The 13455-nt window shown below is 37.8% G+C and overlaps 1 protein-coding gene across 9 annotated transcripts in view; it reads right to left on the bottom strand.

Annotated features, from left to right (window-relative positions):
- CAMK2D (calcium/calmodulin dependent protein kinase II delta) overlaps window positions 1-13455 on the bottom strand; it is a 319598-nt gene that overhangs the window by 203428 nt on the left and 102715 nt on the right. For all 9 annotated transcript variants that reach the window (XM_052641898.1, XM_052641904.1, XM_052641900.1 and 6 more), the window contains exon 3: window positions 12721-12780. In XM_052641898.1, coding sequence (XP_052497858.1) covers window positions 12721-12780 — 60 coding nt within the window. The remainder of the gene's footprint in view (window positions 1-12720; window positions 12781-13455) is intronic.

Raw genomic sequence — 13455 nt, 5'->3', positions numbered from 1 at the left:
ACGTCTCCTGCACTGGCAAGAGGGTTCTTTACCCCCAGCGCCACCTGGAAAGCCTATCCCCTATATGTTCAGTTCAGTACATGCAGGCAAAGCCATGTCCGACTCTGTGCGACCCCATGGACTGTAGCCCGCCAGGCTCCTCTGTCCATGGAATTCTCCAGGCAAGAATACTGGAGTGGGTTGCCATTCCCTACATGTAAATATCTCCAAATACGTATTCACATTTTCTAGAGCCCTCTGTCATGTCTCACGTGTAAGTCAGATAAGATATATCCAAATGAAAATAATTAAAGTCCTGAGTCCATAAAAGATACAAGTTTGGCTGAGGCTTGAGGGACTAATGAGAAATGAGCCTTGTTGAGAGACATGGGAGGAAGAACACCCTAGAAATGCTGAATCACACAGTTAAGCAACAGAGTGGACAGAAACTATTTTCCTCATTCAGAACACTTTGAGAACACTTGACTGGTTTGACTGCTCCATAAAAACAAAAGACCAAAAACCAAGAATCTAGCTATAGTCATGCACTGGTCTAGGAGGGACAATCATAATCACTGTAAATCACTTCCATCCTGAAGAGGAATGCCCAAGTGGTGAGAGGCTTACACTTTCTGGCAAAAAGGGATCAGGTTTTAGGTGGTGGTGTGCTCTTTCTAGTCTCCATTTTTTTTTTTTTTTGTTTTGGTCCATGGTCCCTCAAAGGATATACTTTCTGACCATTAAAAACAATAATTTCATGTTCTCAAATTCAACTAAATTTCTAATATCTCCCAACGTTCTTTTCCTGCTTTGTTCCCTAAATTTAAGGGTCCAACATCTCTCTAGTAACCCAAACTAGACACCTCTACCATGGTTCAGGAACTCATCATGTCTTATACATACATTAATTCAAAAGACTCTTAAAGGCTTTTCAACACATTTCTCCTGACACTAAACAATTATGTTTATTATTACCAAATTTGTCTTTCGGGGAAAACTGATTTAATCATGTGTGTCGACTAAATAAACCTTTAATAATTTCCTATTTTCTACAGATTAGTGATCAAATTCCTTGGCATAGAAAGTCAAGACGCTCCACTACTATTCTCAGTCAATCTTTACAACCAACACACAAGTTACACTCTAATCATTCCAGAGTTTCTATCATTCCTCACGTGTGATAAGGACACTTACACCTGATCTTTGCCTTTGATGTCCTTTCTGTAATGCTATTAGAGTCTGATCCCTACTTCTTTATGGCAAAATTCTGTTCATTACCCAATGTATTTCAGTTAAACGTTTTAGCTTATTCCTTAGTGTTCTCATGGCACTCAGTAATTGCTTCATTATAGTATATAACCACATTTTATTTTAATTACAGACATCACTATCTGCCCTCCTAAACTGTAAATTCCTTGTGGTTAAGGACTAGGTCTCATTCAGTGCCAAATTAAATCAGTATCTTTAAATAATATTTTTAAAGTTAAAATATTTTCAGAGCTAATCAAAGTATAAAATACACCACCACTTTGATTTTAAAGAGCTTTGCTTTTAATACAAAATAGATCAACAAAGCATTGTTTTATTTATTTATTTTTACAAATAATCTAACCCAAAGTAATTTGAATATGCAAAACCACTGATACTCAAGGGAATCATAATTATGAATCTCTCTACAGGGTAACATAGCATATTCAAAAGCAGAGACATTACTTTGCCGACTAAGGTCCGCCTAGTCAAGGCTATCGTTTTTCCAGTGGTCATGTATGGATGTGAGAGTTGGACTGTGAAGAAAGCTGAGCGTGGAAGAACTGATGCTTTTGAACTGTGGTGTTGGAGAAGACTCTTGAGAGTCCCTTGGACTGCAAGGAGATCCAACCGGTCCATTCTGAATGAGATCAACCCCGGGATTTCTTTGGAAGGAATGATGCTGAAGCTGAAACTCCAGTACTTTGGCCACCTCATGTGAAGAGTTGACCCATTGGAAAAGACTCTGATGCTGGGAAGGATTGGGGGCAGGAGGAGAAGGGGACGACTGAGGATGAGATGGCTGGATGGCATCACTGAATAGATGCACATCAGTTTGAGTGAACTCTGGGAGTTGGTGATGGACAGGGAGGTCTGGTGTGCTGTGATTCATGGGGTCGCAAAGAGTTGGACATGACTGAGCAACTGAACTGAACTGAAAATCAAATTATTTCCATAATATCTGTATCTGCTATGAGTGTTTCAAAAATCTCATGATGATATTTCCCCTCTGTGGTTAGAAATAAAGATAAATAGTAAAATTACACAATATCTCTAGGAAAGGGTCTTAGTCTACTGTTATTTTAATCAATCTTCACAAAACTTGGAGCTTCTTTTCTCTACTTATTAAACAACAGTTTGAGTAATCCAAAGTTAGAGCATGGACTGTGAGAGTATCAGTAGCATCTACAGGCCTGAATTCCAGCTTGGCCACTCACAGCTGTATAACTCTGGTGAACTGTGTAATCTCTTTGGGTTTTAGATTCCTGGTCTGTAAAATGGAGATAAGAAGGGCATGTGTTTGCATTGTGGATTAAAAGACTATGAGCATGGACAGTACTCAGACCAGTGCCTGATAGCACAGCTAACGGTTCTGTTAGTAACTCTGGTGACAGAGTTTATTGGAATGTTCCTTTCATTCAGCCCATCTTCAAATCTTAACACAATAGCTTTCTATACCTCAATTTATTTTTATTATCGAAGCTATCAGAAGACAGGGAGTACAGCAATGATTTTTAAGTGATTAAAAGATTCCTGAGCTCTTTTCATGGCTTCCTGACGACTCTTCTTGCCTGTCATGAGGGTAGAGAGAGGAGACGATTCCAACCAACTCAAGTCCCAGGAAAACAAACAAAGAAAAAGGTGTAAGTAATACTTGGAATTATTTTTCTTCCAAGTTTTAGTTTGGGGTCTAATTCTCAGCCTGAGAAACTAACACCAACTTCTGGTACTCTGTTAGGGGAGTCTACCCTGAAACTAGGGAAGATGGGACAAGGAGGAGACAAAATAGGTTTACTAGAAAAATCAGGAGATATGTTCAGGTAAACAATATGCATTGATAGATCAAGGGGTACTACCCAGTAAGTCTCAATCACAAATTGTCCTTCATTTGTAACAGGACCGTTTTTTCTATCATTTCATGCACAATCCAGCTACTTCTAGTGTAACTCAGGACTTACAAAGGAACCGATAACAAATGGACTCAGATCCAAACTCCCTAATTAAAAGAGAATCTAAAATATTATCTTGAATCTAAGTTTTTACACCAGTATTTTACCTTTCTACTAAATAAGATGTTTACTTTTAAAGATTATTAATTTAACTTCCAACCAAAAATTATAAAGTGTATATTACCAGCCTTATTAAATAAACAAAAAGGAAGAAAGGAAGGAAAGGAGGCGAGGACAGAGGAAAAGCTAATAGATAATGAGTACTTTTGAAAATATTTATTTGGTGGGAGAAAAAAAAGTTTGTGCTACATTTGTTAGAAGAGGATTATCAATTCTGCAGACAGCAAGACATTCTAAAAAGTAACTTAGCCTTCACACCAAATAATCAAGCAAAAGAAGTGAGATCTAATCAAATAAAAGGTGAAGATAAACCAAGAGTACTTTGGTTTTTATTACTGAATAGTGTGAAATTACCTTTTATCTGTTGGAGAGTCACTGGAGAAAGTTGTTTAAGAATAAAAATGATACATCCTTGAGTAACTGCAAACATGAATATTAGGCCTAACTGCCAATAATGAAGGAGGTCATAGAGAAAAACTAAGTATTATGTGCTTGGAACATTGTTGAGTTTCTCACAACACTGAAAAAAACTTTTGACTGTCATTCACAAAACATTAATTTTGTCTTCTCAGCACAGCAATTAACATTTACTTACATGAGCTGTTTCCCCATGTGACTCTTTAGAGGGTTCAAAACCAAAATCTTGTAGCAATAGCCATGTAAGGCAATTTAATCATCTGATAACTACTGAGAATGTCTAAGATTAGTATTTGCTGGGACTTCCCTAGTGGTCCTGTGGCTAAAACTCCAAGCTCCCAATATAGGGGGCTAGGGTTAGATCCCCAGTCAGGGAACCAGAACCCACATATAGACCAGACCTCCCACAGACAAATAGATAAATATTTTTTAAAAGATTAATATTTACTGAATTTAAGCTTATACAAAATGTGATTGGATTGGTTTCTTATAAATTCTAGAAACTTGAAAGCTGCATGCAGATATAAAGGTAAAATTTTGTGAGACACATAAGAACATGTAATTATTAATTTTATCTTGTAAAAATCAGAAGGATGATAGTCGACCCAACAAATTTTTGAAAAGACTAGGGAGATCTAAAAGTGAGGTTAACATATTGCTTTTACAGTATGACACCATACCTCCAAGATCAAGTAAAAGAAGAGACAGTACATGCACAGTGAGGTCATAAGCAGGTTGCACATTTACCATCTCTTTAGAGATCTGTGAGTGACCTTGGATTTATTTCCCTACTAAAACTTCTACTCTCTATCTGTAGACTCTATATTGGGCTTAGATAATTCCTAAGGACTCTTCCAGTTTTATATTTTAGGAAAAGGAAATTACACATACCCTCAATGCCATAAATTATCACTCGCAGGCATGGGAAAACTGCTTATATAGAAAGAAATGTCTATATATATTCTTTAATTTCTACCTGTCATTGAATGTAATTTTTTGTACTGTTATATATGTCAAATTACAAAACTCGTTCCATCAGAGCATCTTTCTGATTCATACCAGGGTAAATATATAAGATATAACTTATATTCACCAAAACTTACAGAATTTTCTTTTCTTGTATTAGTATTGGTGTTTTTTAAACTTAATGTTTACCCTATATGAAAGGAAGACTTATTTGAACCAAAAACATCATCAAAATTCTCCTAGAAAGGAAAACACAAATAACAACGACTTTTCAAGCATATTGCTACAAATCAGGTTCTTAAACACCAATACCTCTGTATATAGAGGGTATTAACAATTTAGGTGTGTCTTGAGAAATCTGTATGCAGGTCAGGAAGCAACAGTTAGAACTGGACATGGAACAACAGACTGGTTCCAAATAGGAAAAGGAGTATGTCAAGGCTGTATATTGTCACCCTGCTTATTTAACTTATATGCATAGTAAGTACATCATGAGAAACGCTAGACTAGAAGAAACACAAGCTGGAATCAAGATTTCCGGGAGAAATATCAATAACCTCAGATATGCAGATGACACCACCCTTATGGCAGAAAATGAAGAGGAGCTAAAAAGCCTCTTGAAAGTGAAAGCGGAGAGCGAAAAAGTTGGCTTAAAGCTCAACATTCAGAAAACGAAGATCATGGCATCTGGTCCCATCACTTCATGGGAGATAGATGGGGAAACAGTGGAAACAGTGTCAGACTTTATTTGGGGGGGCTCCAAAATCACTGCAGATGGTGATTGCAGCCATGAAATTAAAAGACGCTTACTCCTTGGAAGAAAAGTTATGACCAACCTAGATAGCATATTCAAAAGCAGAGACATTACTTTGCCGACTAAGGTCCGTCTAGTCAAGGCTATGGTTTTTCCTGTGGTCATGTATGGATGTGAGAGTTGGACTGTGAAGAAGCCTGAGCACCGAAGAATTGATGCTTTTGAACTGTGGTGTTGGAGAAGACTCCTGAGAGTCCTTTGGACTGCAAGGAGACCCAACCAGTCCATTCTGAAGGAGATCAGCCCTGGGATTTCTTTGGAAGGAATGATGCTAAAGCTGAAGCTCCAGTCCTTTGGCCACCTCGTGCGAAGAGTTGACTCATTGGAAAAGACTCTGATGTTGGGAGGGATTGGGGGCAGGAGGAGAAGGGGACAACAGAGGATGAGATGGCTGGATGGCATCACGGACTCAATGGACGTGAGTCTGAGTGAACTCCAGGAGATGGTGATGGACAGGGAGTCCTGGCGTGCTGCGATTCATGGGGTCGCAAAGAGTCGGACACGACTGAGCAACTGAACTGAACTGAACTGAATGTCATTAAAGAACTGTGACTTGGATAAGTCATATTGATTTAGAAAACGTTAGTTTCCCTAATGGTTGATAAAAATAAGAGTTTGTACTAGATAATCTATGAGATCTCTTTCACTGCAATATTGATTCTGATTATTTATAATATGTATATTATACATAATATGATATATATATACAGACAGTTTATATCATACAAATAATACACAACAGATTCTGAAATATATTTTCCCACTATTAAGTACATATACCTCTCAGGAAGAAATTACTAAACATTAACAAATGATTGCATAATATCACTTAATTATGAAATCTAAAAAATAAAACTAGCAAATACAACAAGACAAAAACAGACTCAGATATAGAGAACATACTAGTGGTTATAGTGTGGGGGGGGAGGGGCATGATAGGAGCAGGGTTTCAAGAGATACAACCTACTCTGTATAAAATAAATAAGCTGCAATGATATATTGCACAACACAGGGAATATAGCCAATATTTCATAATAACTATAAATGGAATATAACCTTTAAAAAGTGAATATGTTGTACGCCTAAAACAATATGGTAAACTAACTATACCTCAATTAAAAAATAAAATGTTTAATTAGGTAGTTTCTGGTAAGTAAGGCTCTGTAATAATTTATTCAGTTGTTTATCTACATTAAATAGCTTCCAAAGTTTATTAACTCCTCACCAAAATGACAAGATGCATTATTTAATTCTAATAATTCTCAGAAGGAAATAAAAAGATCAAAATCTTCTCTTCTTTACAAGGAGAACAGCTAGAAGTTAGTGAGCAGGCAGAATGTGCTTTGGCAGTTCACAGAACAGACCAGCATCAGAAGCAGAATAAAGCGGGGTCCACAGGTCTATAGAGTTTTCCATGAATACTACATCTTTAATTTTCTATTGCACTTCATAACGACATTTGAGTGACTGCGTTTATGTGTGCTCTAGGGTGGTGGCTATGAGAGACAGTAAAAAGGATGTAATCATGAAGAGACTGTGATCTCAGGAAGGTTAACCCATTGTAGGTGGGGTCCCAGGGCTCTAATACAGACTAGATTGGAAAAGGCCACATATCCCTTCCATTGACTCTCTGGCTACTGGGCTTCGCTAAGCCTCGTCAGTAAAGGCTCCCCTAAAAAGGTGATGCTGATCCTCTACAAATAGAAACGTTCCTTCAAACTTTCAAACACTTGTCTTGCACTTTCCAACATCTACAAAAAGGGTAAATTCAAGTCCTTAGAGAATGGGATAACCCAGTAACGAAATCTTTTCATAACACTAACTGCAAAGTTGTCTCAAATACTGATCTCCTCAGAAAAGGATTGTCAGTTGGCATTTTCTCACTGAGGGCATCAAATCTGTCAGATCAAAGCTCTTGATATTTTCTCTTTTCTTTCCCTAGTCCAGTTCTTTTCAGATTCGTATAGCTGAATTTAATGAGTATATTGCTTCTCTTCCTAGTTTTCCCTTACTGTTTTTAATTATTTGGGCTTCACTACAGGTTTCAATAAATTTCTCAGTAAGAATGCTGATCAAAGATCAAGCACAAAAGCAATGGAAATACAGAATCATTTTTCGAACGATTTAGCTATTACCTTAAGCATCAATATTTCATTTCACTACCTTAATAGCATTTTCCCCTGGTTTAGTAAATGTGTTGACATATAGCTCAAACTGTCTGGCTTACCACAAATCTTTTCATACCTCAAGAGAAAATAAGCCATTTTATTCAAATAAGAGATGAACAATCGAAAACAAGCTAATTAACAGAAGCATGAGGTCAGACAATCTCTCCAAATTCCATCAACGCTGTGGTGCCAGTTTAGAGTTAGCCATCAATATAATCCTTCCAGTTTGTTCAAACAAAACTGACGCGCTGCTCCAAGGACAGAAAAATGATGGGGCTACTGAGGAAATTGCCTCTACTTTCAAATTAGTGGTGTCAAAGCATGCATGGTGCTTTTCAGAGACTGCACGGTCCACACAGAGAAGGGCGCCACACTGGAGCTATTTCAATTCTTACCCAAGACAATGGAGCCAAGGGCATCAGGGTGATAAAAACCGGATTTTGGTGAACTGGAGGAGCACTATTATTCCTGACTCTGCTTAGGTGACTACAACCCGTTTCACACACTGCAGACAGAGCAAATTGGTCTGTGACACACTCCTCTCACTTGGCTTCCCATTGCACTTAGAATAAAACCCAAACCCTCTAACCTGGCTTAAAAGCCCTCCCACCAGGTACCACTATCCTTCTGACTCATCTAAGGGTACCTCCCGCTCCCCCAGGGCAGGGCACACGCTGGAGCCTGACTCCCCGCCTAGTAAGAGAAGCTCCTCTGCTCATAGTCCTTCCTCTGAGCTTTTCCATGACGGCTTCTTCCTGTCAGAGAGATATAACTTTAAATGTGACCTCCACATACATACTGTGCCAGACAAGCCACTCTAAAGTAATGACAGAGACTCTTTCCTCGACCCAGCTTTAGGCTCATCTAAGCCCTCTTTTCCGGAGAAGGCAATGGCAACCCACTCTAGTACTCTTGCCTGGAAAATCCCATGGACGGACGAGCCTGGTAGACTGAAGTCCATGGGGTCGCTAGGAGTCGGACACGACTGAGCAACTTCACTTTCACGTTTCACTTTCATGCGTTGGAGAAGGAAATGGCAACCCACTCCAGTGTTCTTGCCTGGAGAATCCCAGGGACGGGGGAGCCTGGTGGGCTGCCGTCTCTGCGGTCGCACAGAGTCGGACACGACTAAAGTGACTTAGCAGCAGCAGCAAGCCATCTTTTCAACTAGGTCACATCCTTTGAGGTCCTGTTCTCAAACTACCTGAGTGAGATTTAGCAAAGAATCCCAGGAAGTCATCCTCCCACCTTTGATATTTGCTTACCCTTGAAATCTGATCAAGTTCCTCACCATCTAACCTTGATATCTAAGTCTTCAGTCTGCCTTTAGTAAGAATTTTGTTATTCTAGGCCACTTTAGCAAGAATCCCCCCTACTTTTGATAGGTCTTCTTAATAAATTTCCACTCACTGACCCCTCATTCTGCTCCTTGGCCATAAAATCTCCAGTTGTCTTTGCTAAAATCAGAATTTAGCTCAGCTCTTTCTTCGACTGCAGTTAATACTGAATCAAATCTGTCTACTGACTTTAACTGTGTGTTCGGTGTCTCTCTTTGACAGTGGCCACCCAATGCCCTTGTATCAGATTATCCTAATTTAATTCTCTGCAGAGAACCAGTTCCCATGACATTATTCCCAAGGTTTATTTGTTTACGGCCTTTCTCCTTCCATGAGGTTCCAAGGCTGGGGAAAAGCAGGGATATTATCTTTCTTGATCACTGTTTCATTACCAGTATGTTAAGCCTAAAACATGGGCTGGTGATAGCTACACACTCAGTAAACTTTGTTTACAATTAAAAATTATATTTTCATGGTTTGTCTAAAGGGGAATGAAAATGTATACAAGAGAATGCTGGAAATTAGCATACACAGAAGATTCATTATAAAAAGGCAGGCATGAACAAATATTAAAAAGTTGTTCTTTCTGGTTTCTTCTTCCTATATAATCGTATTTTCCAAATTCTCCACTAAATGTGTGTATTACTTTGAAAATCAGAAAAACATGAAAAAAAAAACTGCTGAAGAAAAAGTGGTTTAGTGAATGACCACTTTTAGTTGGTTTAATATGTTTCTTTGGGAGCAACATTTCAGTTGCTATAAATCCTCAGATTATCGATTCTGTGCCAAGAGAAAGATACACAAAAATAAAAATGCACCAAGCCAATTTTCACAGGGAAAAAATTGTCAGAAATAGTATTTCCTTCCTTGAAGTTCAAAAAACCTGACAGATTTAAAAAAACCAAGCAAATAATAGAACAGAGGAAGTAGAGGAGGATAAGAATCTCATATTCTTTAGATACAGATTATCTGTTTCAAGGAAATCAAGACCAAATGCTGTGACTTTCCTGTTAGTTCAGTGGCTAAGACTCTGTGCTCCCAATGCTGGGGGCCTGGGTTCAAGCCCTGGTAGAGGAACTAGATTCCACAGGCTGCAACTAAAAAGAGATCCCATAAGCCACAATGAAGAATGAAGATCCTGCATACAGCCACTAAGACCCAGCACAACCAAATAAATACATAAACACATTAAAAAAAGAAAAAACCAAAACCCTTCCTGAATGAGTAGCAAGTAAGCAACAGATCCCTGTGAAGCTGTTAACGATCTCAACAGGACCACCTGCCAGTCCACCAGCAGATGTCCATGGAAGCAACTGTCTATCAAGCGTACCTTTGTCTGTGGTGGCTGACCACTTTATATCACTGTGGTCCTTGTTGTTTCATCACTTGTCATTACATGAGTAAATACAACATTGTCACGTTACATAGTATGGAGCTCCATCAATTAAGATAAAATAAAAACGACTCATCCTCATTTCTCCAATTGGGGAAAAAAAAAGCTTTGGTGGAGTCCACGGAGCAAGTGCCTGCCTCAGGGCCTGTTTGCAAAGGCAGTTTGTTCCCTCTGCCTGTGGAGCTTTCTTTCCCCAGAGAGTCTCTTCCCGCAGACTTGCCTCCTCCTGTTTCTTAAGTTTTCACTCAAATTTCATTCTTAATAAAGTCATCCTGATCAGTCCTTTAAAATATAATCCCCCATCATACCCAATTTCTTTTCCCCTGCTTTCTCTCCCAGTAATTAACACAGCCTAACATCCGCTATGTGTGGTCTGTCTACGCCAGTAATGCAAGCTCCACAAAGGGAGGAGAATTAGACTGCTGTATTCTCACTATATTCCCAAAATATTAATTTGTTGAATGATATGAGTGAATTTGCTACTCTATAATGATTTGAGATCATGTCTTAGAAGTTTAATATACCTATGATTTATACACTAAAGTACAGGATTACTAGAAATCTCTCTTGTGGTTAGGAACGGGTCTGAAAGTTCAAAAGACCTGAGAGAGAGAAAACCTCAAGTGCAGCAGCCAAGGACACTGGCTGCCACGGACCCTTGAGAAAACGCTATTTTGTGTCAGACTGTGTTGATGGTGCGATGTCACAAGACTTTAGAACTTTCCCCAGTGTACAGCTTCCCCTTTTTTGGTAAGGCTATTCTGTACGGGAGTCAAAACGAAAATCATTCTTGTTTTACTTTGGGTTTCTTTGGTTCGACTTTGGTCTGCTAAAGGAAATGGAGGCATCTGCTTTCATTATCTACAGAAGCTGAGTTTCATAGAAGGATCCCTATTAAAAACAAATGAGCAAAAACAACTTTCTTTCATATGAATAACAAGTTCAGTAAACTACAATTTCATTTACCTTAAACCTGAGTGAGAAAAACAGTCTTTGAACTATAATCAGTTTGTACTGTATAAGTCCTCTTTAATCAATATTATGAGCTGAATTGTGTCTCTCCAAAATTCATGTTGAAGTCCCAACTCCCAGTTCCCCAGTATGGGAGGATATTTGGAGCTAGGGTCTTTAAAAGAGTAATTGAGGTTTTAGGAGGGACCTTAATCCAATGTGATCAGTGCCCTTAAAGAATAAATGAAAATAGAGACATTATACAGAAGGAAGATCATGTAAAAACATAAGAAGATGGCCACCAACAAGCCAAGGAGGGAGGTCTCAGAAGAATCCATGCCTCCCCACACCTTGACCTCAGACTTTTTGTTTCCAAAATTGTGACAAAAGATATTTCTCTCTTTTAAGTTACCCAGTCTGTGGAACTTGGTGTTATGACAGTCCTAGCAAAATAATCCAGCCAATTAAGAAATACCATAGACTTTTATCAGGGTAAAATACTTAGAAAGAGGCATATTTACATTTCAGAAGTTGTTTTGTTCTCTCTGTAACCAGAAGGCTTTTATTAGACAGCCACTAATTTGTTAATGCTTCAGATTTACTTGTTAGTGTCTATTTACTCAAGAACCTAAGAAGTACCTACAAATTGAAGGATACTAAAAACTTCAAGGGAGGAATAGAACCAGAATGGCTTTATACATAAAAATAGAGAAACTTAGACCTTGTCAGTGAATGATTTTGCTATTTTTACTGCACTGCCGCTCCCTCTTTCCCTCCTCCTACATCAGAAACATTTTGGCTGACAGTAAAACTAACAGAGTAGGACAGGAACATTTTTCAAAAATAATCAAAACTACTGTCACAGAATATAGCATTTTCTTTTCCTTCCCTTTGTTTCTTTCCTCTATTTCTCTTACATTCACAATTATTTTTCAATTTTGAACATTATCATGCTATTATATTCATGAGGGATAATATTCTGAAATAATTCTACTAGTTTCTAGAATAGAATCAATGATTACAAAGTAAACACTTTACACTGGAGGTGAAAAGTAACTTAGCTGACTAACATAATGGCTTAAGTTCTGTCTCTCCATACTTCAGTATCAGCAGCTGAAGAATCGTTAAAGATACATAAAAGCACTATTCAACTAAGATACCTTATATTATTTCTAACGCGCTTGTAAGAAAGAATTGCTACCTCTTGAAAAACTTTCAAAAACTCTGAAGAATCAATGTAACTAATATCAAAAGTTAGGAACCTATTAGTTAATAATTACAAATAATATTCTAGTTTATTAAATATCTTAAGTTGTGTAAAATTATGTTATGTAAAATTTTAATTAATATTTAAAACATGCTGAAAACATTTCCTTACCAATATTGGGGTGCTTCAAAAGACGGCAGATTCTAGCTTCCCTTTCCAGTTTCTGATGATCTATTAAAATAAATAAATAAATAAATGAATTCCATTTAGCCAAAAGATGAAGTAATGATAAACAACATATTAAAATGACATGAAGACTTTACATGTATTTATCTTTTAAGTCATCTGAGTTGGGAATTAGGTGAACACAATAGTTTAATAATCTAAATATTTTTATTGGTTTGAAGTTTGATTGCCGTATAGAACAGGGTTGAATTTAGATTTGAGCTGGGGAAAACAGTAAAAATGGCACAAAACGATAACATTCTTTCTTATCTTTACCCTAGGTATACACCGTTAAAACAACTTTAGCCAATATGGACATACATTTAAACAAAGGATTTCTATCTAGCAATCAGAATGCCAATGGAACCAGTGCTAAACAGGGTTAGTAACAATTTATTCCTAACAACAAAGTGTTTCCTGTCCAGACATATTTTCTATCAACTACTCCACATAATTTCTGGTTCAGCTTCCTAGGCGTACGATACTTTTCCATGTATCATGGACTCCAAACACCAAACTGTTTGCTCGTCTCCACCCTTCTCTGTATCCCTAACCATTTCTTTGAAGGGGCACAGAGATTACTGTAAACTTGCATCTTAAAAACTATCTGATACTCTTCCTTGGTTTCTTTATAATAGTTCATATGCACATAATTATAACCAAAATCACTAGCCAAGGCAC

This window comes from Budorcas taxicolor, chromosome 6, assembly GCF_023091745.1.
Source record: "Budorcas taxicolor isolate Tak-1 chromosome 6, Takin1.1, whole genome shotgun sequence".
Lineage (NCBI taxonomy): Eukaryota > Metazoa > Chordata > Mammalia > Artiodactyla > Bovidae > Budorcas > Budorcas taxicolor.
The sequence above is the reverse complement of the archived record's forward strand: the minus strand, read 5'-3'. Positions and strand labels throughout refer to the sequence as shown.